A 27,092-nucleotide genomic window follows, 5' to 3' on the forward strand; every position below is an offset into this window, starting at 1 on the left:
CTCTCGGTGCCTCGGCTCAGATCAATTCGGATCCGTCCTCGGTGTCGGAGCCCGTGGTTCTGATTCCGGAGAAACGACCTACTTCTTCGGATCGGGTTGGATCTTCGGGTCGGGGCACCAGTGCCTTTGACATCATGAGGAAGGTCTTGTCGGATCAGACACATACTTCATCGGTATCTTTATCTCCTTCCCCAAAAGGTCCGCGTTCTGCTTCTGTGCCTTCGGTACCTACCAAGCGTCGAGACCCAATGCCTCAGAAGTCCCCACAGGGAGACTCGGGTTCCTCAGATGCATCCCCAGAAGCTCCCACTGAGGATGTTCCGAGGAAACGACTGTGCAAGAGGAGGCACATAGATTCCCCACAGGAATCTCTTACATCTGATACTGATTTAGATGAAACAGAAGGGTCCCCATGGTCCACCTCTGAGGATGTCTCGTTTGCAGACATTTTGGAAATCCTGAAGCAAAGAGGGGAGTGGCAAACCCTTACCCCTTCTGCGGATGAATCGGTTTTACTGAAGGCATTTGGGACTCAACCTTCTACCTCCTGGGTGACTCCTCCCTTTGATGATCTCATGGATCTAGTAGCTCGGAGGGCTTGGGAAACACCTGATACAGTGGAACCAGTCCCTCGTAAACCCAACAAATACATGACAGCTCCCCAAGATAAAGCCTATCTTACAAAAGGAGTTCCCGTAGACACTATGGTGGTGGTGGCGGCCACTAAGAAAGAGATGTCTGAATCATCTTCCTCTGTCCATTCTCCTAATAAGGATTCTAGGACAATGGACAGATATGGGAAGTGCATATTTAGTTTGGCGACTTTTTCCATCCGATCGCTCAACTACCTTACGCATTTCACACGTTACAAAGAGATCTCATTAAGGAATTAGGAGATACTCTTCAGGGACACACAGATGCTGCTGTCGCCGAGAAAGTGACAGCGCAACTTAACACCCTAAATTCCATAGTCACTCATCCATGAGGCTGATTTCATACGCAGCCGAAGGATCGAGTAGAGCGGCAGCTTCAGCAATTGCCCTGAGAAGACAATCCTGGTTGCGCTTATGCTCTTTTGCGGAAGCCTTTAAGTCTTCCTTTGCCAATGCCCCCTTTGATGGTGCCTCCCTGTTTGGGCCCAAAGTAAAGGAGACTCTCACGAGGTGTGAACAAGAAGGGAAGACCCTGTCTGCCGTAGGGGTCCGTTTTTCCGTTCCATCTAGACCCTACCCTAAAGGGCAACGAGGAGGAAAGATGTGGTTCCAAAAGACTCAGGGATCTTTTCAACACACCCAAAGTGACGCCCCCTCCAGAGGCAGAGGAGGGGGAAGAAACGGAAGACACCGCACAGCCGGCAGAGGGGGGCCGCAAAATCAGGGTGACAGAGAGACCTTCTCTGGAAAACCCTTCCAGCACTCCTGAGTGCAGGCCCAGCTGTCCTACTCTGGAGGCAGTCGGGGGTCGCTTGGCTTTATACCCAGAGGCCTGGCTAAATCTTACATCAGATTACTGGGTAAAAAGCATAGTTACCAGAGGCTACAACATTCCCTTCATAAAAATACCACCAAACTCCAAAAAACTCCCAGATGTTCCACCCAGTCTGCGAGACCAAGCAACCATAGAGATAAGAAGGTTGCTCGAAAACAGAGTCATCCAACCAGTCCCAGCGGACCAAATAGGATCCGGAACTTACTCAAGGTTCTTTTAGTTCCAAAGAAAACAGGGGCTGGAGGCCAGTTTTAGACCTCAGCAAGTTAAATACCTTTGTGAAAAAGGAAAAGTTCCGGATGGTCACGCTTCAGTCAATCCTCCCTTTTCTGCAAAAGGGCGACTGGATGTGCTCTATAGATCTCAAAGACGCCATACTACCATATCAAAATGGCCAGGGCGCCCAGAGATCATTTGCGCTTCCGGCTGGGAGCCAGTCATTTCCAGTTTCAAGGCTCTGCCCTTAGGTCTCACCTCAGGCCCCAGGGTGTTCACCAAATGCATGGCAGTAGTAGCGTCTCACTTGAGACGAAAGGGATTCCGGGTGTTTCCTTATCTAGACGACTGGCTCCTTTCCGCCACCACCAAGTGTCGTCTTCTACAAGCCAGGGACTACACCATCAGTCTTTGCTCTTCACTAGGCATAACGGTGAATTTTGGAAAATCTGTCTTATCGCCGTCACAGCGTATCTTATTTATAGGAGCACAGCTAGACACTTCCCTGGCTCAAGTTACTTTCCCCCCATCAAGAGTGTCAGACCTCAGGCATCAAATTTCGCTCCTTCTTCACAACAACAGAGTCTCTGCACGACAAGTATTATGAGTGCTAGGCTTGATGGCAGCATCCCTTCTTGTAGTTCCTTTAGGCAGGATGCACATGAGGATCCTTCAATGGATGCTATTCGCCCAGTGGTCGTATCTACAACTTCCACTGTCTCACGAAATCTTGATCACGAATTATTGCAAGAAGGATCTCTTGTGGTGGATACACAGTCAAGAGCTAACACTAGGACGACCCTTTGTATTACCCAGTCCGGTAGCAACTCTAACCACGGACACTTCCCTGATAGGGTGGGTGGGGATTCTTTCAGGGACAAACAGTCCAAGGTCAATGGTCCAACTTGGAGTGCAATCTGCACATCAATGTTCTAGAGATGAGGGCAGTGTTTCTAGCGTTGCAACACTTTCACAAGTCCTTACCTCGGGGAACAGTGACAGTTCAGACAGACAACATGTCAGTGGTCTGGTACATAAGCAAGGGGGAACCAGATCTTACCCGTTATGCAGAGAGGCCCTCAGAATTTGGCAATGGGCAAAGTCCACTGGATGCTTTCTGATAGCAACGCACATCCCGGGGACTTCCAATGTAATCGCGGACAGGTTGAGCAGAGCCATCCTGTTCCCTCACGAGTGGTCCCTCAAGCCTCAAGTGGCGGAAGAGATCTTCCACAGATGGGACCAGCCTTGCTGCGACCTGTTTGCATCCCCTTTGAATGCCAAATGCAGAAGCTATTTTGCCCTGTTACCCCCCCCCCCAGGGGGTGTCCCCAGGGACGCACTGGTATACGACTGGCCCCTGGGTCTCCTTTATGCTTTTCCTCCTGTTCCACTAATTCCCAGGTTTTTGCAGAAAGCCAAATGTCTGGACAGGACCATAATACTGATAGCCCCATTCTGGCCTCGACAAATCTGGTTTCCCTTCCTTCAATCCCATCAAGTGGAGGAACCATGGGTTCTGGACCCGGAGCCAGATCTGTTGACACATTCGTCGGGAGTTCCTCACACCTTCCTCAAGTCCCTCAAACTGACAGCTTGGCTGCTCCGCTTCCCATCTTAGCCAGGTCGGAGTTACTATCTCCTGCAGTACAACAAATTATTGTATCTTCTCACAAACCATCTACAAGAAAATTGTACATCAGCAAATGGAACCATTTTGCGCACTGGGCCTCCAAACAAGGTATAGATCCATTCGGGGCCCCAGTACACAAGATACTAGATTTCCTTACCTCACTTTTTCAAGAAGGAGCATCAACATCCACTATAAGGGTTCAACTGGCCGCTATATCCAATTTTCATATTGGCCGTAAGGATAGTTCTCTTATGTCCCACAGGCTTTGTAAAGCCTTCATGAAAGGTACTTTTCATCTCCGTCCCCCTTTTCATAATCCAATAGCACCTTGGAATCTTAATCTCATGCTGTCACAACTCATGTTGCCCCCTTTTGAACCAGCAACCACAACTCTGTTAAAATTGCTTTCTTGGAAAACACTTTTCCTGGTTGCCATCACTTCCGCCAGAAGAGTTTCAGAGTTACAGGCTCTATCTATCCGACCCCCGTACATGATTTTTCATCCGGATAGAGTAACCTTGCGCACCAGTCCATCCTTCCTTCCGAAGGTTTGTTCGATTCAGAACATCAGTCAATCTATTGAACTGCCTACCTTCTTTAAAAATCATTCCAATAAGCTGGAATACACATTGCACAAGTTGGACGTTCACAGACAACTAAGATTTTACTTACATAGGACAAAAGAGTACGGAAAGTCAGATCAACTATTTGTCTCATATGCTGACCAAAGAAAAGGACAGGCAGTAACGAAGGTTACCTTATCCAAATGGCTCTCAGATTGCATAAATTTCGTATATGCTGAATACAAACAACAACTCCCTTTCAAACCCAAGCTCATTCCACAAGGGCGATTGCTACCTCTTCAGCCCATACCGCTCGTTTGCCTTTAGATACCATTTGTGCAGCGGCAACTTGGGCAAAACCACATACCTTTATCGCCCACTACAAGTTAGACAAGAGCTCCAGGGACAGGGCGACGTTTGGTTCCACTGTACTCAGGAATGTTCTCCCTTGAGCCACCCGGGAAAAAGGAGCTAGGGACACTACCCGTGTGTAAGAACAAATGGCGAGATTGAACAATTTCACATTAAGAAATTATGTCTTACCATAACGATCCATGTGAATTGTTCATCTCGCCTTTGTTCTTACATTCCCCCCCTCCATCCCCCGTCCTACGGTCTGGGAGAACGGTTTTCGATTAGATTCCTTTTCAGCCTTTTCTAGGTATGGTTGGCATGTTATTAACATCAGTAATGGCATCTTTTATCCTCTACCTGGCAGTAAGGTTCCAGACAATTTGTAGTGTTTGTTCATAAGTGTTTTAGACACATTTCTAAGAGGGATTCTTCTGATATAGCAAACTAGATCTGAGGGTTAGCACCGGAGGATCATGGGATATTACTGTGCCTCGAGCTTTCTCGAAGATACGAGCTAGTGATGCGGCCGACTCGGAGCCGAGGAGCGGCTCCGAACCCGTGTGTAAGAACAAAGGCGAGATGAACAATTCACATGGATCGTTATGGTAAGACATAACTTCTTATTTTTGTTGCTCAGATGAAAATACCTGTCAGACCCAGCTTCATATAGACCCATTTCAGTTTTAAACGATGATTATAAAGTGTTTGCCTATAGTAGCTAAAAGAATGTCAGAAAATATCACTATTGTTGGTGAGTCTTGATACAGAGAAAGCATTTGATAGAGTAAGCTGGAGTTTTAATGAGCAGGGTGGTAGAAGCATTTGCATTCCCTGATAAAATAATTCTTGCCTCCGATAACTTTATTAAATTGAGAGGGTTTCTCTCCATTAAGTTGTGCCTGAACACAGGAAACATGCAGGTGTACTCTCTTTTTTTATTTGCTTTATATTTAGAGCCATTGGCAAAGAAAATAAGGGAAACAGAAATTCAAGGATATATTTGGTATGTTAATCAAGAAAAGATGGCATTATTTGTAGATTATATTGTTTTGTACTTAATAAATCCTGAAAATTACTTTTCGACATTGTAGAATATTTTGTTTCAAGTCTTTTCAGGATTTAAAATTAATGAAGATAAAACAAAGGCTATATAGCCATAAGCTGTGTACCCACCCATACGAGTTAGTTCAGAAATACCCATTAGGAATATGGTTTAAAACATGTGTGTTATAGCAGCTAAGGATATGTAAGAAGAAACTAAACAAAAGATAATACAAAAACTGAGAAACTGGAAGCTGTTTATGGGTAAGGATAGTAAGATACAAGCAAAGATATTGGTTAGTCCCTTTAGTTTTATATACAGGTGAAGCATATTTCTATCATCTAGAGTAGAAGTTGTGGATGATGATAACAAGTTGAAGGAATTTATCTAGGAGGGAAGAGGGCAAGAGTTAAGTGGGACAAGATGATCCTGCCAACAGAATAGGGTAGTTTAGGATTACCTTATTTGAAGGGATGTTTTAGAGCTATGCAGTTAAGGTTCATTCATATAACCCAAGCAGAAAGGGATGATGATGATTATGATGGGGGTTACGAAATGAGGAGAGAGTGGGATTTGGATGCAGGTCTAACAGCCATATATAATAGTGCATATAAAGTTGCCGAAAAGTATTCTAGAACCAAGCCAGCACTGAAATGGAAAAAGGAATTTCTCTCAATAGGAATAACTGCAAGTAGATTAGCATAAACGGGCAAGAGGGGCTGGAATTTACTGTAAAAACTGGCAAAGGAACCAAGGTACTGGGAAAAAGTAACTATAAATGGAAAGGTAATGGAGTTGGATGAGGCCAAGAAGTTGTTCAGACTGCATGTTGGAGTCTGACTTCCCTACCAGGGATTGATATCAGAGTGTAGGCAAAGTAAAATGGATGGAGGGAGTCCAAAGTGAAAGAGACCTGCTCTAGGAGAGGTTATAGTTGAGTTTAGGACAGAAGCTGCTGCTTTGAAAATGAAATAATTAGTAGGGCATTTAAATTTTGCATGATAACTATAAAAATTAATCGGAGAAGTTTAGAAAAGGTTGGGAAGAGACTGGAAAATTAATTTGAGGGAACAGTAGGAGGGCATATGTATGGCTCCCAAGTATGCAACAAAGTCCAAAAAGGTTTGGCTTCTTTGCTTGGAAGTATTTGCATGAGTATATTTATACCCAAGCATACTTCAGAGAATTTTTCCGTGGGTAGATAGCAAATGCTAGAGTTGTCATGGGGATGAAAGAGGTAACTAGGAACTTGTTTTTGAGAGTGTAATAAGTTGGCAGATTTTAAAAATTACCCTACAGAATACTCTGTCAGAAATAGTAGGGGACCAAATGTCTGTAACTAAGGAAGTGCATGTTTTGAGCTGGGACACAGGTTCTGAATTGCCTAGACATAGTAAAACCTTAAGTTTAATTCTATTGCCTGCCCAAAAAGCAGTTGCTAGAAAATGGAAATGAAAATGTAAACCAACAGTATTTGGAGAATTGAATATTGCAAAGGGATAAAAGAAATGGAAATGGGATCTTTAGAAAATGGAAGGAGCAAATGACATAGAAATAAATGGTGATAATGATACTTGCAAAATAGTGTTTATGAGGAGGAGTGAGTTTTAAGGGAATGCAGGAACTGAGCATGTAGTGTGGGACTAAATGAGAGTTGCTTTAAAGAAAGAAAACGTGTCCATCCAGCCTTCCACAACCCCTTTTTCCCATTTTTGCACATGAGGTCGGGGTATCATTTCACAGTGGCAGTCATTTAGAGCTAAGGTTTACACCTCCGGGAGGCTAACCCTTCTGCTGTAATTCTTACACACCACACACTCACACCTATGGCCAATTTAGTGTGTCCTATCAATCTACTGCATGCCTTTGGAATGTGGAAGGAAACTGGAGCACCTGGAGGAAACAAACACAGGGAGGACATGCAGACTGCACAGAATACACCCCAGCTGAGAATCAAACCTGGGAACCTCTTGCTATGGAGCAACAACACTATCCACTGCACCACTGTGCCGCCTGTAATGTAAAGTGTATGTAAATTAAAAAATGTTAATATGTATGTGCGTTAATTTAATACAGATGTTTAAAAAAATCATTCCATTAAAAATAAGAAAAAAAAGGCTTACTATAAGCTGATCATTTAGAGGAGGTTTCTCCCCATGTATTTAATAAATATATGGACCCAGCTAATGAAAAAGAGCATTGTCTGCATTATACCGTATAATAACAGTACCTGTGGATGTCCTTCTATTCCTATGTTGCAGTATTCTTGGTGTGGGATTTCCTGCCTTCAGGTGACCCGTATGTCAGCTCCTATACAAAAGCTTCAGCTTGGCTGTTGCAGCTGTGTGGGATGTCACACGTAGGGTCATAAACCAAGGGCCCTGTTTGTGACATCTACATGCACAATCCACAGAACGTTTCAGCCACAGACGACTTCGCAATGTACGATCATTCTCCAGACGTCGGATTGACTATAGATAAGTAATCCGTTGGTTTTTTTTTGTATTTCTAATATTTTACCGACCTTTCACATTGCTTAGGCTTGGTTGTTGTAGCTTTTAGCTGATGTCAGGTAAAAAGGAAAAGTGCCAATGTGGGTGCCAGATTCCCCATAATGACGCCCATGACAAATGTGTTTTCTGCTAAGACCGGAAACACGACTGTAACTCGTGCCCTGTTTGTAAATCTTTTGTGCCTAAGACCTTATGTAGCTGTCTGGCAGCTTTAAACCTTTACTTAGAAAACCAACGCCTCAAATGGCTGGCTCTCAGGATGGATCCTGCCTCGGAGGCCAGTCAAGAACCTCTGCATAAGAAGGCCAAGATGCCTAAGCCTTCATCGCATGTGCTTCGCACCCGGACACCCCGCCAACTACCGATATAGGAGTTGAGCGTTCGGCACATTCATCGCCTCCATCAACCTCCCTTGCGGAGGCTGCTGCACAGCCGATGCCCGGCACGTCCACAGAGCTTTCTTAGACACCGACTCCTGTCGATGTCGAGGGAGAACTAGATTTGGGGGTTCCTTCGACCGGGATCCAGACCTTGGATACAGCCACTGCCAAACCCAGCTCTAGACCGACTTCAGCCAAAAATAAGCAGAAAACTTAAACATATTTCATCTGCTTCTGAAACCCCTCCAAACTGGGAGGCCTTCACCTCCTCTCTTATGCAGGCCTTTTTGGCCCTTAGGCCTTCTGCCTCACCCACTACTACATTGTCTTTGCTATGCCGTAGGCCTACCTCTGCTTCTTCTATTCCTATGGCTCCCCTTCCTGAGGAAGAAGAACATGAATCTACGTACTCTTCCTCAGATGAATCCATCTCTTATGCATCTCAGATTGCTTCTCCCAAGGAATATTACTCTCCTGATGAGGATTCTGTGGAAGGGGATTCTCCACCTGAAGAATTAACATTTGGTGAAACCATCACCGAAAATGAAAGACTACTACAAATGGGATACTTCCCAGATGACAGAAACCCAAAAAAGATACTTTGAACTGGTGCAAGTGGAGTCCCCCTCCCCTTCAGCTGTTCCCTCTGCATACTTGGATGCATTTTCTGCAGCCTCTAATACCCCTGACTCATAGCCTCCTGCACCTAAGCGCCCAGACTGCTTTTACAAGGTGCCAGAGGAACAAATATTCCTCATAAAGCCACCTTTAGCAGACCCAGCAGTGATTGCTACTGCCCCTGATAAACAGTCTAGGTTGTTACCTTCTGCCGCCCTATTGCCCACAGATAAAGATAGCAAATCCATGGCTAGGATAGGCAAGAAGGTGCACACTTCCTCCGCTTTGGCCTTCAGAGCCATTAACTATCAAATACACATGACCAAGTATGCCCTGGACTTAGTATCCCAAGCCACCTCTATGTTGGCTTCAATTCCTGACAGTCCCATTAAATCGGATATCTCCTCCAAATTGTCCTTAGCACTATAAGTGGCTAGACACTCTATAAGATGCAGCTACGATGCTGCAGAAGCTTCTGCTCGCTCTGCAGCATCAGCATCTGTCCTTAGGAGATATTCCTGGCTTAGACTACAGAATCTGCCAGAGGACTTCAAGTCCAAAATCTTGGACACTCTCCTGGATCACAACTTCCTCTTTGGAAAGCAATCTGCAGACCTGTTTAAGAATCTGCAAGAAAAAAGCAAAGAGTTGCAGGATATTAAACATCTACTGGTATCCTCTATACCCAAATTTTATAGGAACTACCCAGCTAAGACTACCTTTGTTAGTCGTAACCCACATTCTGCTGCCTCCTCCTCCAGACCCAGAAGAGGAACTAGAAGACCTTCCTCATCCAGGTCCACTGGCCCACCTCCTCAACCTAGACAGCTCTTTCAGGACAGGTGAGGTCCTAATAATGCGTGACTGCCTTACTCATCTGCCCCTCTCAACTCACCTTACCCACTGTCTCCCCTTCTGGCAGAAAATTAACACAGACCAATGGGTATTAGCCATCATTTAAAAAGGATACTTCCTATCCTGGAAACAAATCCCCCCTGGAAAGGCATTCCATTTCCCCCCAAAAAACCAATGCCATCTCCTTCCACAATTCTGTCAGACCTGCCACAACAAGGCACAATAGAGCCTGTTCCCACAGGGCAAGAAGGAAAGGGATTCTACTCCCGTCTGTTCTGGTCCCTCGAAAGGACAGACCCTGGAGACCCATTTTGGATCTCTCCTTCCTAAACCTTTACCTGCAGGTACTATCCTTCAGAATGCTGTCACTGCCCACTCTCTTGCCTCTCATACCCTCAAATGCTTTCATGGTCACCTTGGACCTAAAAGTTGCTTACCTGCACATTCCTATCAGGGCCTCACACAGACATTTCCTGCATTTCTTTGGCCCATCCTCGCACTTCTAATTTACGGCCTTGCCCTTTGGCTTATCCATTGCCCCAAGAGTGTTTACAAAGTGCCTAGCCCCAGCCATTGCCTTCTGTAGGACCCAAGGAATCCAGATTTACCCATATCTGGACGACATCCTTGTCCTGGCACAGTCAGACAATTCCCTCTTAAGACATCAACACTTCACTATGTCCCTTGTACAAAGCCTAGGGTTCACCCCAAACCTCAAGAAGTCCTCCCTGAACCCAGACAAGGACAAGATATTCCTTGGTTGCAGAATCAATACAGACCGAATGAAAGCCTTTCTCCCACAGGACAAGGTTATATCTCTAGCTTCCCAATTTCAGTTAAGTCTTGTTCTCCCAGACAGTCACTGCAAGGCAGTTCCTTCGACTCATGGGATTGATGGCAGCAACCATCCCCATGCTACCATTGGCAAGAATGCATATGCAAAAACTGCAATGGTATCTCAAAAATATCTGGTCACACCACCAGAATCACTTGGAACAAGTTATTCCCCTTCTTCCTTGTTTAAAGAAGGAAATCATTTGGTGGATCCAACAAGTACAACTAAACCCGGGGCTTCCACTGCAACCTCCTAGTCCACACAAATATTGCACACAGATGCCTTAGATTCAGGTTGGGGAGCCACCTTGCACTCTTACAGAGTCCAAGCCCAGTGGTAACCTCCCATGAAAACCAAACACATCAATGTAAAGGAGATGACAGCCGTTCTTTCAGCACTACAAACCTTCCTACCCCTACTGCTACCAGGTTCTCTTCTGATAATGATGGACAATACCACTGTAATGTGGTACATCAACAAACAGGAAGGTACCAAGGCATACCAATCGTGCAGGCTAGCCCTACTAATTTGGGACCTAGCATCCCAGCACAACATATCCCTGCAAGCCAGCTACATCCCTTCACAGGACAAGCAAGCAAGCAGACCTCCTGAGCAAAACATCCTCTCCACAACATGAATGGATGCTGGACAGGATGGTCTTCCTTGACATAGTCCACCGTTGGGGCACCCCACAAGTAGACGTGTTTGCCTCCCCCCAGAATAGGCAACTGCAGACCTTCTGCACAAAGACTTACTCCCTCCAAGCCTGGAGAGTAGACGCCTTCAGTTTCAACTGGGAGGGAAAGTTCATGTACGCCTCCCCCCGCCCCTCTGATTCAGAAAGTCCTTCTGAAAATCAGGAAGGGCAAACTTACTGGCCAAGGCAACACTGGTTCCCCATTCTATACAATTTAGCCAAGGGCAATTACTGCAAGTTACCCCACAAGGTGGACCTTCTTATGCAAGACAAAGGAACTCTCATACACCCACACTTGCAAAAGCTATCCCTGACTCTGTGGGTGATAAATTACTAACCCCATTCAGACACCACTATTCAGAGAATGTGCTATAAGTCCTGAGGGAGGCCAGGAAACCCACTACTAGAAAATCATACTTTGCTAAATGGGAAAGATTTACTCAATGGTGTCTGAGACAGGAAAGGGACCCTTATGAGGCTGACACCCCCTAGTCCACTCATATATGTGTCAGCTTATAAAGGGTGGACTTTCCTATTCCTCAGTGAAAGTGCACCTCTCCGCATTATCAACCTGCTTACCTCTAGATCCTCCCTTCTTAGCCAGGCTATGTGAAACTCTTCCTTAAAGGTGTCTTGCACATCAGACCACCTAAGAAGCCTATCCCTCCTCCATGGGACCCGAACTTCATCCTGGAAAAACTCACCCAGCCCCCCATTCAAACTGGCAAATACAGCCTCTCTACAGTTTTGTACTTGGAAAACAGTACTGTTAGTGGCTATTACCTCTGCCAGAAGGGTTTCTGAGCTACAAGCCTTAATGGCATGCACAACTTGAACCATTTTTCATAGGGACAGGGTCACTCTGAGAACTAACCCTTTCTTCATGGCCAAGGTAGTCAATGACTTATCTCTAAATCATCCATTCACCTACCCAATTTTTTCCCCTGTCCCTCTAACCAAGGAGAGAGGATACTCCATTCCCCAGATGTCCACAGGCAACTGAGATTTTACCTGGACAAGACTAAAGACATTAGTAAATCCAAAGAACTCTTTGTATCTTTCCACCCCAGGGCATTGGGCAAGGCAGTCACCAAACAGACCATTGCATCCTGGATTAGAAAGGCAATCGTTTTCTGCTACTCAGACCACAGAAAAAAACTCCAGTTGGGGTTAAGGCACACTCCACAAGAGCAGTGGCCACTTCCAAGGCCTTCCAAAAAGGCATGGATACAGCTTCCATTATGGAACCAGCTACATGGTCCACTATACACACTTTCACCAAACATTACAAACTGGACCAAATTTCTAAAACACGCTCAGGATTTGCCAGGGCAATCCTACAAGGCTTTGTGGAATCATCTTCTGCATCCGCCACCCTTTCATCAAACTAAGCTGTGGTACTCTCCCACACCAAGAATACTGCAACATAGGAATAGGACATAGAATAGTTGTGTAAAATCTTGCCATAACCATGGATGTCCTTCTCTTCCACGTTGCAGTATTCCTTCCCATCCACCATTCCCCCTCACAGACTCTACCAGTCTATCTGCTCCCTGATACCTCTCTCCATTACAGAAGAGACCCAGGGCATTCTACATGTCACCTTTGGCAGCCTATCCTGTTGGGCCATCTACTTCACCTGCTTAGCTTCAAATTCTGAGGATTGTGCGTGCAGACGTCACAAATAGGGTCCCTGGTTTTTGGCCCTATGTGTGATGTCCCACTCAGCTGCAACAGCCAAGCTGAAGCTTTTGTATAGGAGCCGACGTATGGGTTGCCTGAAGGCAGGAAGTCCCACACCAAGAATACTGCAACATGGAAGAGAAGGACATCTATGGTTATGGTAAGATTTTACACAACTATTCTTTCCATGACTATAAATTAAAAGTATGCCCAGGGAATTCTTAATGTTTACCTAAAACTTTATTTGCATCATACCTGAACATTTCATTTATATTGCTTCAAGAGATAGTGCAACTCACTCGAGGCACTCCTTAAGATGGAGAACATCGACATCTGTGCAATGACAAGAGACCTGATTTAAGGCTCCAGACAGCACACCTGCATTACCAGGCTATAATTCTTACCACACCTTTCGGCCACCTAACCTGGACCGAAACACTGAAGGAGGAGGTGTGTCCATATCCATAAAGGATATCCACACCTCCAGGCTAGTTGCTGAACATAATGCATCCGAAATTATCCAAGTACAATTAACACTGGGCTAGACTGCAATTCAGGTTGTAGCTTGTTACAGATCCCCTGCCTTGCCCCAGGACACCCACTCCATGTTTCTCGGTATACTGGATAATATTAATGTACAACCCTATGCCCTAATATTGGGAGATTTCAACTACCCCACCATCAATTGGGAAAACTACTCATGTACTAACTCATCTGCCCAGCATTTTCTGGAATTCTTCAATTCCAACCCCCTGGATCAGCTTGTCCATATCTCTACTAGGGGCAGCAACATCCTGGTCATTACCAATATGGGTAACAGATGCTCCATGCCAGGGCTCAACTCCTAGCTGGTCAGGTCTAACAACAAGCTAATCACCCTAGACATCCATATCCCGCCCCCACACCCCATTAAGGAAACCACCGCAAAAAAATTTCTCCAAAGCCAACTTCATGCTTCTTAAGTCAGAAGTGACTGACTTCACGTCACCCACACAGATGGAAAATAGAGACACGTCTGCTGAATCATATACAAAAACACTGTATAAGCACATACACGAGTGCATGGACCTTGCCATCCCCAACAGAACCAAGACACTGTCCTCAAAAAAAAAAAAAAAAAAAAAAAAAAAAAGGAAGCCAATCTGGTGGTCCCTTGTCATAAACAAACTCTACAACAGAAGGAAGAAATTGTTGCAAAAAAGAGTAAAATCCCATGATTGCAGGACCTCCCTGGTCAGCCTCAGCAAGAAGCTGAGATCCGTCATAAAATCCTCCAAAGCTAGTTACGAAAATAAAATTGCCATGGATTCTAAAGACCACCACAAAGCTTTCTACAGTTATGTCAACAATCTCAGTGGCAACACTCAGATCTGCTTGGAACTACAGCACAATGGCACTACATTTTCCGAACCAACTGATGTTAACGTCCTGGCAGACAGGTTCAGTGCAGACTTTACCCCCCCCCCCACACACCTCCCAAAGGGCCCATCTCCATACCAGAAGATTGCAAAGCCCCTGCAATCACAGACACACAGATAAAGACTGCATTATCCAAAGCCATGGGACCGGACAACATTCCAGGCTGCATTCTGCACTAAGTACAGAACAAACTGGCATCCCATCCAAATACCATGTTCAACCATAGCCTCACTTCAGGCTTTGTGCCCATGGAATGTCACACAGCGATGGTTATCCCACTCCACAAAGGGGGTGCCACCGCTGACCCTGGGAACTAACATCCCATTAGCCCAACGAGCCTGGTCTGCAAGGCCATGGAACACATCATTCTGGAGCTTATAAACAAAGACATAGGTAACCTCCAAACTGTGGACCCCACTCAGTTTGAGTTTGTAAAAGGTAGATCATGCCTCCTAAACCTGATTGACTTCTTTGAAGCAGTCACCAGAGCCGTAGACAAGGGTAAGGTGGTGCACGCAACCTATCTTGACCTCGCCAAGGCTTTCGACACCATCCCCCACTCTGGTATTCTAGATAAACTCACTGGACTAGACATAAATCCATATGTCACAAGATGGGTGGCCAACTGGCTCACTGGCAGAATCCACATAGTGAAAGTAGCAGACTCTAAATCCGACTTCAGACCAGTGACAAGCGGAGTAGCACAGGGTTCAGTCCTGGATCCTCTCCTGTTTGGGTATCTACTTCTCTGAAGTCCAGGCTAATACAGCTGGTCTCTGGCTAATGAAATTTGCAGACTACTGCAAACTAGGAGCCACAATAGATTCGCCTAAGGATGTGGACATTCTACAAAGAGGCCTCACTGAGACTGATGCTTTGTGTCCAAGTCATGGCCTAAAGCTCAGTGCTAAGAAGTGCATTGTCATCTCCTTTGGGAAAAACACCGTACCCATGAACTACCACATAGGCAGTAGCCTACTAAACACTGAAAGTGTGATAAGAGACCTTGGGACACAGGTGAACAGTAGTCTTTCCTTTGATCATGTTGCCACAGTAGTCAGGAAATTCTTCTACATGGCACACCTTTTCACAAAAGGGGTTCTCCTCCAGAAAAAGAGCGGTCATCGTTCCTCTCTACTCATCCCTCATCATAGGTTCATAGATTAGTACTAGGCTAACTGCCCTTGCGAGCCATTTTAAGCCCAGCCAACTATCCTCTGAGATTCAAACCCCGTACCTTGTGATTGCAAGGCAAACACCTCCTTAACCATTAGGCCATCCTCCCAACCAGGTAACACCCAACTCATTGTCTGCCAAGCCTCTTCTTGTGTCATGGAAGCATAAAAATCAGACCCATTGTAGAGTGCAACTCCCCGTTTGGCATGTACCTCGCAAGACATCTGCAACAACTAGAAAGGCCACAGAAATACCTCACTAGGAGAATTACTGGCCTCAAACAGATGCCATACGCAGACCATCTCAAAAAAAAAAAAACTCCAGCTCTACTCCATCGCATATTGCCTACTCAGAGGTGACCCTTAACATAAAAAGCCATGTGTAACCCAGATCTGATGGACATGCTACACTTAAAGAAATCCCAATCTCTCCGAACCACATGCTCCAGGGACTTAAACCTTGTCACCACAATAAACAGAACATGCTGGAGGGATAGATTCATGTCCCAGAGCCTTCCCATGCTCTGGAACAGGCTACCCATTCATGTCAAGTAGAGCTCCTCATTAGCCATCTTTAAGAGAAATCATGACAACTGGATGGGAAATGGGAAATTCACCCCAGAGATCACTGCTGTGGTGCTGCTCGACAGGGGCACAGGAAAATAATTTTCTTGGGTGGCGAAAGCCAGGGGGCCTCATTTGGCTAGACTTATATAGGCCCTAGGACCGATAGCCTAGTACATACCTATGAATCTATAAAAAGTATTTTCCACATTATGCTAAGTCATACATGTTACATGTAGTAAAAGGCAAAGTCTTGAACTTGATCTAGTAACCAGTTGCTGAAAGCCATTTTATTCCATAACATATTTGATGGGCACATTTTCTACACATGCACTTGTCAGCAGTGAATCATTTTTTGCAGGAACTTCAAAAGTATTTCACATACTATGAGCAACTATGTCTTCAAATTTCTTTTTGTTAATTTTGGCTTAAGCCCTGAAAGGTGCATCAGTCTTTATTTATTAAAATGTGCCACTTTCTGCACGAACTGTTCTTTATCCCCCTTGAGTCACTAATGTGTTTCATAATGCTCTTTTTTTTTTGTTTTTTTTTTTTTTTTACTTATTCATACTTAGGTACAGAAATAAATTCACTGTTACAAGACACATTCCTACTGACATTGTTTTAAGGGTATATGTGTTTGCTTTGGTTTAACTATTGAAGAAAATAGCAAATATTGTTCATTCACTGGGTGTTAAGGGTGACATTCATAGCTTTACAGACGTTCGTCATTTTGATTCCCCACATTGTAGAAAATTGTTATATGAATTACTTGCACATTTAAATTGAGTCTAGAGGAAAATCACATGAAGCCTGTATAATTATTTTGAGCATGTACAAATAGCTTCAACAAAATAAGCATAGGTGCAGTAAGCCTTCATTTTCTGAACACTGCCAAAATAATCTGCTCAGAAATGAGACCTTACCTTTCCAAGTGGTAAACAACTAATTTGATCATCTTTTGCTTATGATGGTACGAGTGCACAACTAACCGTGTCATGCAAGTGTCTATAGCAACAGCCTTGAAGATGATCCAGGTTATTCTGTTTGATTTGAGTAAACACAACCAGGGTTTTAATTTGTTAGTTACTAAACAGAAAGGTCAGATAACACCCAACTCATTGTCTGCAAAGCCTCTTCTTGTGTCATGAAAGCATAAAAATCTTTGTGTCACAACTCCATAGTCATGCTTTGTGTTTTATTCCTCAATTAACTGCATAGGGATGTAACGAAAGCAGTGTCTGAAACGTAGTGCTTGTTGTACGAAGTAACTGATTCACTGATGCTGATTGACAAGGCAGGCTGAAGATTTTGATTCTTAACAGTTGTGTGTAGCTGCTACGAGTATGCAGTCAAGAAAAGACGAAATGCCACTAATTGCATGCAAGAAACTAAAACAAGTTGTACTGTGATTAAGACATGGCTAACTGATGATCTACTTCTGCTAGCTTTTATGCTTATCCAAAAAAAAAAAAAAAAAGGTTGTATGTTATGTAAGGCATTTGGTGGTCCAACACCTAGCAGAAAATGTAGGTACTAGCAGTTTATTTTCATAAAGCAGTGTTTTGTTTTGAATAACAGACATTTCTGTCTCCCAATATGACGCTCAAGATATACCTGAAACTGTCTCGCCTCCATCTAGCACACAAGAGCAAGTATTAAAACTATCAAAAGCTCAAATTACTGCATCAGTGGATCCTGACAATGTCTCTTGATACATCTTAAATAGCATGAAGTACAATTTAGCCACACTTCTAACACTATTCAGTCTCAGCCGCCATACAAGTTTTGTACCAAACAATTGGAGAACAGCTACAGTCATTCCTTTTTATAAGGGAGGACCTTCCACAGACCCATAAGTCTGACCAGCCTTGTATGCAAAAGACAACATGGAGCTAATTTATCAGGACACAGGGAACCTGTAAACACTGGACCCGTCTGTTTGGATTCATCAAGGACAGGTCTTGCTTACTTTTTTAAAAGGTCTTCAGTGCAATGGATGAAGGCAAAGCAGTACACACTGCATACTGTGACCTGTCCAAAGTTTTTGACACAATTCCTCACTCAGGGGTTTATTCCCACTTGTTTTTCTACTATGCCTATGTCCCCCTCTGTAATGCCAAATGGCAAACAGGACATAGGAAATCAAAATAGGGGAAGCTACCTCCACAAAGAGAACAGTCCCCATTAGAGTCCCTCAGGGTTTTGTGCTGGGACCTCTCCTGTTTGGCATCTACTTTTCTGAAGTGAAAGTTAATATGAAAGTGCTGTGGCTGACTAAGTTTACAGATGGCTGCAAGCTAGAAACCGTCATTGAATCCCCAAATGACTTGGCCATCTTGCAGGAAGGTTTGTCCCAAGTAAATAACTGTTGCAGATAAGGACTGAAGCAAAATGGAAGCAAGAGGAGGCACTTGGACTGCCCTCAAGAGTCAGTCAGTCACAGAAGATACAGATTTCAATGACAGGGATAGGTCCCCAGGATCACCACTTCATTTGGAGACATTTTAGAGATCCTGAAACAGTGGGGTAGTTGGTCTTCTGACAGCCCATCTCAAGAGGAATCTGTATTCCTGGAGGCATTTGGTGCTGGCCCCTCTACTTCCTGGGTGACTCTGTCCACTGATGAGCTCATTGATTTGATCTCTCAGCGGGTGTGGAAGGATCCAAATTCTGTAGAGCTGGTCCGCAAAAGACCAGATAGCATTTTGGTACCACGTAAAGGAAGGGGAATTTTGGAACAAAGGAGTACCAGTAGATGCTATGGTCATGGCAGCAGCCACAAAAAAAAAAAAAAAAAAAAACTTGCTGAGCAGAATTCTTCTGTCCACCCCCCTAACAGAGAGTCTAGGGCTCTGGACAGATTTGGGAAGTGAGTGTATGCATCAGTGACCTTTGCACTTAGGTCCCCGAATTACTTGACACACTTTACCAGATTACAGAGGGATTTGACTAAGGAACTCTCAAAAACCCTCTCAGGGACTAGTACTGCTGAGGTGGAATTTTCTATTCCTTAACAATTAGTGCTCAGGTGGAATCTTCTCTTGCTTAACTGTTAGTGTTAAGATGGAATCTTCTATTGCTTAACAATTAGTGATCCTTCAGTCCATTTCAGATTCGTCTATGAGGCTCATTTTACATACAGCTGAAGGAGCCTCAAGAGCAGCAGGTTCACCTGTGTGATTTTGTGGAGTCTTTCAAGTCATCCTTCATCGGTGCTCCTTTTGGCAGAAGTTTGTTTGGATGCAAGGTGAAAGACAACACTTTCCAGGTGTGTGAAAGATGGTAATACTCTGTCTGCTGTTTGAGTATGTTTTTTGACTCCTCGAAGGATCTTTTCAAGGAATTGGTGAGGTGGTCGAAAGATGTGGTTCAAGAAATCCCAGGGTCCATTCCATGATCCACCTGGAGAAAGTTACCCCTGAGGCAGAGGGGGAACTCGAACAAAAGATGCTGCCCATGCAGCAGAGGAGGCCTGCAGAACCAAGGGTCCAGAGATTCCTTCTGTGACAGGCCCTGTCAGCGCTCCTGAAAGGAGGCCCGATTGCCCATCCTGGAGGCAGTCAGGGGTCGACCACCCCTGCACCAGAGAGCCTGGCTAAACATAACAAAAGCTACTTGGGTGCAGAGGATTATTTCCAGAGGATATAGAATTCCTTTTTCCCTACCACCAACATTACAGAACAAAATTCCCAACATTCCACCCAGTCAGAGGAAGACAGCAGCTTTAGAAATACAAAATCTAAAAGTCATCCATGAGGTTCCCCCAGACCAGAAAGAATCCAGAACTTACTCAAGTTTCTTTTTAGTGCCAAAGAAAATATTCTTGGATCTCAACAATTCTGAACAAGTCAGTTTAGCATACCAACTTCCGGATGGTCACGGTACAGTCCATTTTTTCTTTCATGCACAAGGACGATGGTATGTGCTCTGTAGGTCTCCAGGATGCACACTATCACATAAAAATGAGCAGACGGTACCTACACTTTTGCCTGGGAGCCTGGCAGTACAAGTTGAGAGCACTACCCTTTGGTCTCACCACAGCCACTAGGGTGTTTGCCAAATGCATGGCAGTGGTGGCAGCTCACTTCAGACTGCAGGAGTTCCAAGTGTTTCCATACCTAGATGACTGGATCCTTACCTCCTCGACAAAGCATCTACTGATAAACAGAGCAAAACTATGTAGTCCTGACATGTTCTAATCTGGGCATCACAGTCAGCGACAACAAATCCCAACTTCATCCTTCTTTAGATGCTAGAATTCATAGAAAACAGTTTCAACACAACATTAATGATAGCATCTCTACCCTTGCCGAGAATTCAAGCCAGCAGAAAGAGTTAGATACCAGCCCGCAAGGCATTACAGACCCTGGGGTAGATGTCAGTGGAAGTAGTTCTGTTTCCACTAGCAAGGTACCATGTGAAAATTCTACAGTGGACACTGGGAACCCATTGGTCCATTCTACATCAACCAATGTCCACAAAGGTCAGTATAAATCAGGTCTGCAAAAGATACCTTTGGTGGTGGCCTCACTCAGATCAGTTATTCCAAGGTCATCCATTCATCGTTCCTTACCCCAAGGCCATAGTGACTACGGACGCTTCCCAGATCAGGTGGGGGGGCATTTCTTAAGGAAGACTGTTCAAGGCGCATAGTCCCTTGAAGAGGCCAACTTACATAGCAATGTGCTGGAAATGAGGGCAGTATTCTTAGTGTTGTAGGCATTCCAAGACTCTCTCCTGTCCGGGGTTATTGTGATTCAAACCTACAATATGTCTGTGGTATGGTACATCAACAAACAAGAGGATCCATATCTTACCCCTTGTGTCGAAGCTACAAGAGTGTGGCAGTGGGCGATATCTTCATATCAATTTGTGATAGCAATGCACACTACTGGGAAATCCATTGTGATAGCAGACAAGTTGAGCAGGTCCATTCTACTACCTCATGAGTGGTCTGTCAACAAGAAGGTGGCGGAAATGATTTTCCGCCAATGGGGTCAACCATGCTGAAACCTATTTCCATCTGCTTTGAGCAACAAATGCAGAGCAGGTTCTTTACCCCCCCCCCCCACGAGGGGAGTCACTGGGCGATGCTCTCCTTCACGATTGGCCCCCAGGTCTCCTCATTGCTGATTCTTTGACTCCCCTAATCCCCAAATTTCTACAGAAAGCATCCTTATTGAAGAGCAGAGTAATCTTCATTGCCCCTTATTGGTCTCAACAGATTTGGTTTCCTATCCTTTGACCTAATCTACTTTACCTGCCTTGCATTCTGGATCTGATTCCAGACCCTCCTGCCTCACTCAACAGGCATGACTCACCTGGACATCTTGGGCCTCAAGTTAACCTCATAGTATCTCCAATTCCATTGATAGCCAGACAGCCAAAGCTTTCTTCTCTGGTGCATCACATTCTTTTATCTGCTCACAAGGCTTCCACCAGGAAAATCTACAAGAGCAAATGGGAAAGATTTGCCTTATGGGCACAACAACATGATACTGATCTTTTTCAGCACCAGTACACAAGATTCTTGAATTCCTGACTTCCAATTTTAATGGAGGGGCTAATCCTTCTACAGTTAAGGTTCAGCTAGCTGCTCTTTCCAATTTCCATACTGGAGATGATAATTTTACATTGGTATCTTTACTTCTTTGTAAGGCCTTTATAAAGGACTCTCCCTACTAAAGCCCCCCCACCCCCCCTTCAAGGACCGTACTGCACTGTGGGCTCTTACTTTGATGTTACAGGCCCTAACTCGTACCTTTTGAACCCACTCTAAAATGTGAATTGAGATATCTGACTTGGAAGACTTTTTTCTCATAGCCATAACATTGGCTAGAAGGGTTTCAAAACTTCAAGCCTCATCTTCCAAGCCTCTTATTTAATTTTTCACAAGGATAGAGTATCTTTAAGAACCAACCCTTTGTTCCTTCCTAAGATGGTGCCAGGATCTAATGTTAATCAAGCTATTGATCTCCCTATATTCTTTCCAAATTTTGCGAACAAAGGCAAATACATGTTACACTTATTGGATGTTCAGACAATTACATTTCTGTTTGCACAGATCTGAGGAATTTAGGAAATCCGACTAGTTGTTTGTATCCTTTTCTGAAACCAAATTGGGTCAACCAGTTTCAAAAGTAATATTATCAAAATGGTTGACTGACTGTATTTCTTCTATAAAAAGGTTGGTTTGGTCCTTCCAAAGCCTTTAAAAGCCCATTCCGCCAGGTCCATGGCAACTTCGTCGCTTTTTTTTATCCATAGCATCCACAGACGATATTTGTGCAGCTGCAACTTGAGCTAATCCTCATACTTTATTACTTGTTACAAATTGGATCTGGTCTCGAGGGGAAGAGCAGCCTTCAGCTCTGCAGTACTCAGGAATATCCTTCCTTAAGAGTCCACCCGGGATTCAGGTAGCTGGGACTCTGTTCCATATGTTGAGGAATGAATGAAAATTGACAACATCAGATAAAGAAGTTATATACTCACCCTAATGTTCCATCTGTTTTGTCCATTTTCATTCTTCCTCAACTCCTGTCCCTTCAGCACCCTGCCATGTTTCTTTTATAACTTCTAGTACAGTGGGAGAGTGCCACAGGAACCAGGTTCCTTTCTTTTGAGGTCCAGAAAGTGATTTTCCATATTAATGTGAAAATGTAGTAATGGCTTACAATAGAGAGTTTCAAGCAAGATCTAAGGAAGGAGGGAAACTACAGCATTATGGGTAAGGGAGGAGCTCAAGAGTTTGTGGTTTCCACGAGCTGTAGAGCAGTGGCTGAGTCAGATCCAAGGATCAGATTTGAACTCATGTTTTGAGGAATAATGAAAATGGACAACACAGATGGAATGTTATGGTGAGTACATAACTTATTTTTCATTACATGCAAAAAAAAAAATCACTAAGTGAAGTTTGAATTTTGGCATCCATGTCAAGAACATGTAGTCAGGTTACCATCGGAGACGCTTAATATTTTGTAATACATGGAGCTTTATCTCTGCTCCATGTTCTGCCAGTTGCAAAACAGGAGGTTAAAAAGTGCAAAGTCTTATCAGTTTTGAAAGCTGGTAAATTTGTTAGTGAGCACTGTCAGGCAAGACAGTAGTAGCACAGCTATCAGCTTCTTTAAGATTTGTATGCTGGTCAAAGCCAGGCAGTTTTTTAAATATTGCTTTACTTTATTTAAATGGTAATAAGACTGGTTTCGTATCTATGTGCTTTTCTGAACAAGAAGTCATATAACACTGTGTCATTTTTTTACTGACTAACTTTCAGTGATTTACCAGAATGAGGGACAGGGAAGTTGAGAGACGTACACTGCAAGGCAAAAACAAAGCTGTTTTTACTTTCACCACTGTCGTTGGTTGGCTGGCACAGGTCAATACTTGAACAACAGCTGTTAAACACATTTTTAAATGCTAATACCAGGTTTCGCTCTACAACAGCTTTTAATCAGTTAGTTTTTTTCCCCTATTTTGGAGAATAAACGCAGTGTTTCTCGCACTACAGTCTTTTATTTGCTAAACCAGATACATGTTTAACAGATGCACTTTGCAAAATTAGTCTGATTAATCAGTTTATGATTAACTCTCATATAAAAAGGGGAATCTTTTTAAATAGCCGAAGTACTTTTGTAGCCTACGTATTAATGAAAACAGTCTTTATAATTTTTGAGTATATTTATGATGGAATTCTTGACAAAGCCCTGTTTCCCAGAGCAAAAAGCTTGATTTGTAATAAAATTCCCATTCTGAACTACTGCAGATTTTTTTTTTTTAATTCTGAAAATAGCCACCAAATCAGCAGTATGCTGGTGCCATACCAGAATGACTTCATGAATGCGTGCACAATGCATGTTCTGATTATTATGTGTACTCAGGTCACTGGTTATGTGATATTGATATAAATCTGTCCTTTATACTAAGATTCTGTAACTCTTTCAAGGGGTATCTTGACAACTTTTCCTCTCAAAGCTGTTTTTTGTAGTTGTGTGAATCCTATTGTAGCTGTCTACATATGCTGTTCATAGCAGAAGACAAGTTATTTTGTGTGATCTTCACATACAACTAACTGCAGGAAATATGAAACAGCAGCGTTTGCTCACCTTTGATGCAATGTACCTGTAGTATTTAAAGCTGTAGGCTCCGTGACACAAGGTCATATTGCTATCTGATGGAATCACCACATATTCAAAACCACCTGATGGCAAAATGACACTGGTACACTGGCATAACCAAAAGGGTTCTAGGACCGAATTTCTGTAGTAGATATGTTACATTAGCCATTTTATACCTAGCAGCCATATCGCATAATTGCCTGTGAAGTCAATGGATGTGCTAGGCGTGTATGGGAAAGAATTTTTAGCTTAGTGATGTTCTCTGTAGCTTGTGCAATTTATTTGAAGGTATTGCATTTTAAAGCCAAATAATACCTGTGCTAAAATGTATAGATGGTAACAGTTAGATGAAAATGTAATTTGCCAGTGGTAGTAGATGCGATGTGCTGGTGATTATGCTTTTCCATTGTTACTGTTTTAAGACCAGAGTATGTCAGCCTTTTTACTAAACACAGTAGTACATTTACAAAACTGCAAATTAGTGGAATGAAAATATTGCTTACTTTAGTACAGTACGTTTCTTTTACTGAATTAGTATAATTTTCTGATGTGCACAGGTAATATAATTTATCTTATCTACACTGCTTTTTATTAAAGTTTCGAATTTTTTTTTTCTTTTTCTGAAACAGACATCTGGAAAGGAAGATAAGTTCCCCATACCACCTTCAACTGAAACTTTTAACATATCCGTCAATGGAGGTAAAGTAATAATTTTCCTTTCAGTTGTCTTATCTAAAGCATACTTTGTTAAGCTGTTGGTTTTTAAAGGCTGGTTTCAGCTGATTCTATGTTGTAGTTTTGTTATTATGTTGCCAGTGGTAACCTATTTTTATTCGCTGAGCTGACTTTGTAGGATGTTCTTTTGAATGGGTGTGAAGCTTTATTGACGTTTAATCGATTTGGATTTTCATTGATTTCTTGCAATGATTTTAATGTGTGATTGGTGCTTTATGATTTTAAAAAAACTTATAAGGACTTTGGATTAATAGTTATGATGGATCTGATGAAGGAGATTATCTTCCGAAAGCGCTAATCCTGCGTTTGCCTAATAAAAATTTTATGTTTTATGCTGTACTGGCACTCCTGTTGTTCATTTGAATATCATTGAAGAAAAAGTAATTTGTAGAAAGGAAGATGTAATGCTTAAGCAACACTGTGTTCCAAGTTGTTCTTTCAACAACTAATTACAGGTGAAGATGTTGAAATATCTTTGTGCCAGCTGTTCAGTAGAGTATATTTCTTAGCATTTGTACATTCATTCAGCATAATGCAGGATACTAAATCTGTGCCTCCTATTATGTGTTGCCAACTTGTAGAGACTCCTTTCAGTATCAGTAATCTTTTTTCAAAGGTTTGAGGGTGTATACTAAGCTATCAGTACATCAGCCATTGTAGGCTTAGCCAACACTTACATAAAAGAACCCTTTAAGTTGAGCTAAGGGTTCAGAAGGCAGTGTTAGGTGATAGAGTTACATTTGTGAGCTTTGCTCAGATTATTTTCAGCTTAATTTATGTTTGTTGGAGGGGAAATGGGGAGAAGTTAAAGAAATGGGAAGGAAAAAAAGCAGAGAAGGAAATCGGGCGAAGTTGAAGAAATGGGAGGAACAAAAGCAGTGAATGAAATGTGGAAGATAGATATGTTATGTTTGGCTTGCTTTAGTTAGAAATTTGTAGCTATTGACTTCTGAGATGAATTTACACAGTCCTAGTCTTTCACTGAAGTGTGAATGTTTCTTGAGTTCTGTATAGTCTAATATGTAGAGGAAACTTATTCCATAACTGAGGGGGAGGACCTGGGTTATGAATGTATCCCTGAACTGCGACTTTCTGATATGTTGGTGTAGGAAAGATCTGATGTCCTTTTCATTCATTCCTCCACTGATGAGTCTCTGATGCAACCTCGCATCCATCTGTGCCGCATTTACTAGACTCTGATCCAACTCTCAAGTTTCTCCCTTTACCCGTAATGCTCTGGTCACCCTGCAGTACCTCAGATTTCATTTGTTGCCTTATCAATTCAGATGTGGATCCTTCTCGAAGAGCTTTTGGGTGTAGTTTTTCTGCAGTGAGTGCAATTTATTTTATAAATTTATTACAACTTTATCTTAATTGTCTCTTCCTCCCTTGCCTTTTAATTTTTCAGTTCTTTCGCATTAGTGTTATAGTTTATTTTCTGTCCTACTTTTGGTAGTTCTCCTTACCATTGTTGGTACCTCCCTTCTTTTTCTCCCACTGTTTCTTCCTACCCTTCAGAGGGAAATTCCTTCCCTCTACCAAAAAAAAAAACATTTTTCTTTGTCTCTATCAGCCCATTATTTTTTGTCACTATAGCTGACAAACGCATTGCGTTTAAGAAATGCACTTCCTGTGGACACAAGAGTCCTAATTCTGATGCCCACAGAGAGAGCATTTATTGTGTTGGTGCATCCCATTTAAATTCTGAGTGTTCAGTTTTTGCCGGCTTCAGTTCTTGAGCCCTTAATGACAGATGTGGCAAACTGGTCCTAAAGGGCTTGTTACCATCCTGTTCATCATCCTCTCTTTATTAAGGCCTCTTCTGAGGCAAAAGAAACTTGGAAGTGGTCTCCCTCCCTTCTTTTGATGGTTCAACCTTGCTTGACCCCACTGTCAAGGAAACACTTTCTTGGAGTGAGCTAGATAAAATATGAAAGAATAGCCTTTTGAGCTAGTCCAGCTAAGCTAAAACACCAAGCAGTAGTAGTTGTAAGAAGTATTTGTACATTAAACACCAAACAGTAGTAAAACATCTTGTTGCAATCAAAATTTCTTCACTTTTGCGAATAAAAACAACTTTATGTTCTTTGTACCAAAACAGCAAATCTTCTTGTTGCAATTAAAAATAGTTTCACTTCTTAGCAGCAAAACAACAAATCTGTATTGGGTGAAACTTGTATTAATTGGCAGATAAGCTCT

At 43.1% G+C, this 27,092-nt stretch overlaps 1 protein-coding gene across 1 annotated transcript in view; it reads left to right on the forward strand.

Moving 5' to 3' along the window:
* The window catches only part of SEC31A (SEC31 homolog A, COPII coat complex component), a 1,704,034-nt gene that overhangs the window by 990,756 nt on the left and 686,186 nt on the right, over nucleotides 1-27,092 (forward strand). Inside the window, exon 17 of the mRNA XM_044060384.1 lies at nucleotides 24,788-24,857. Within this exon, the coding sequence (XP_043916319.1) occupies nucleotides 24,788-24,857 (70 nt within the window). The remainder of the gene's footprint in view (nucleotides 1-24,787; nucleotides 24,858-27,092) is intronic.

Source organism: Protopterus annectens, chromosome 2.part0 (assembly GCF_019279795.1).
Source record: "Protopterus annectens isolate FY-2018-M chromosome 2.part0, PAN1.0, whole genome shotgun sequence".
NCBI classification, from domain to species: domain Eukaryota; kingdom Metazoa; phylum Chordata; order Ceratodontiformes; family Protopteridae; genus Protopterus; species Protopterus annectens.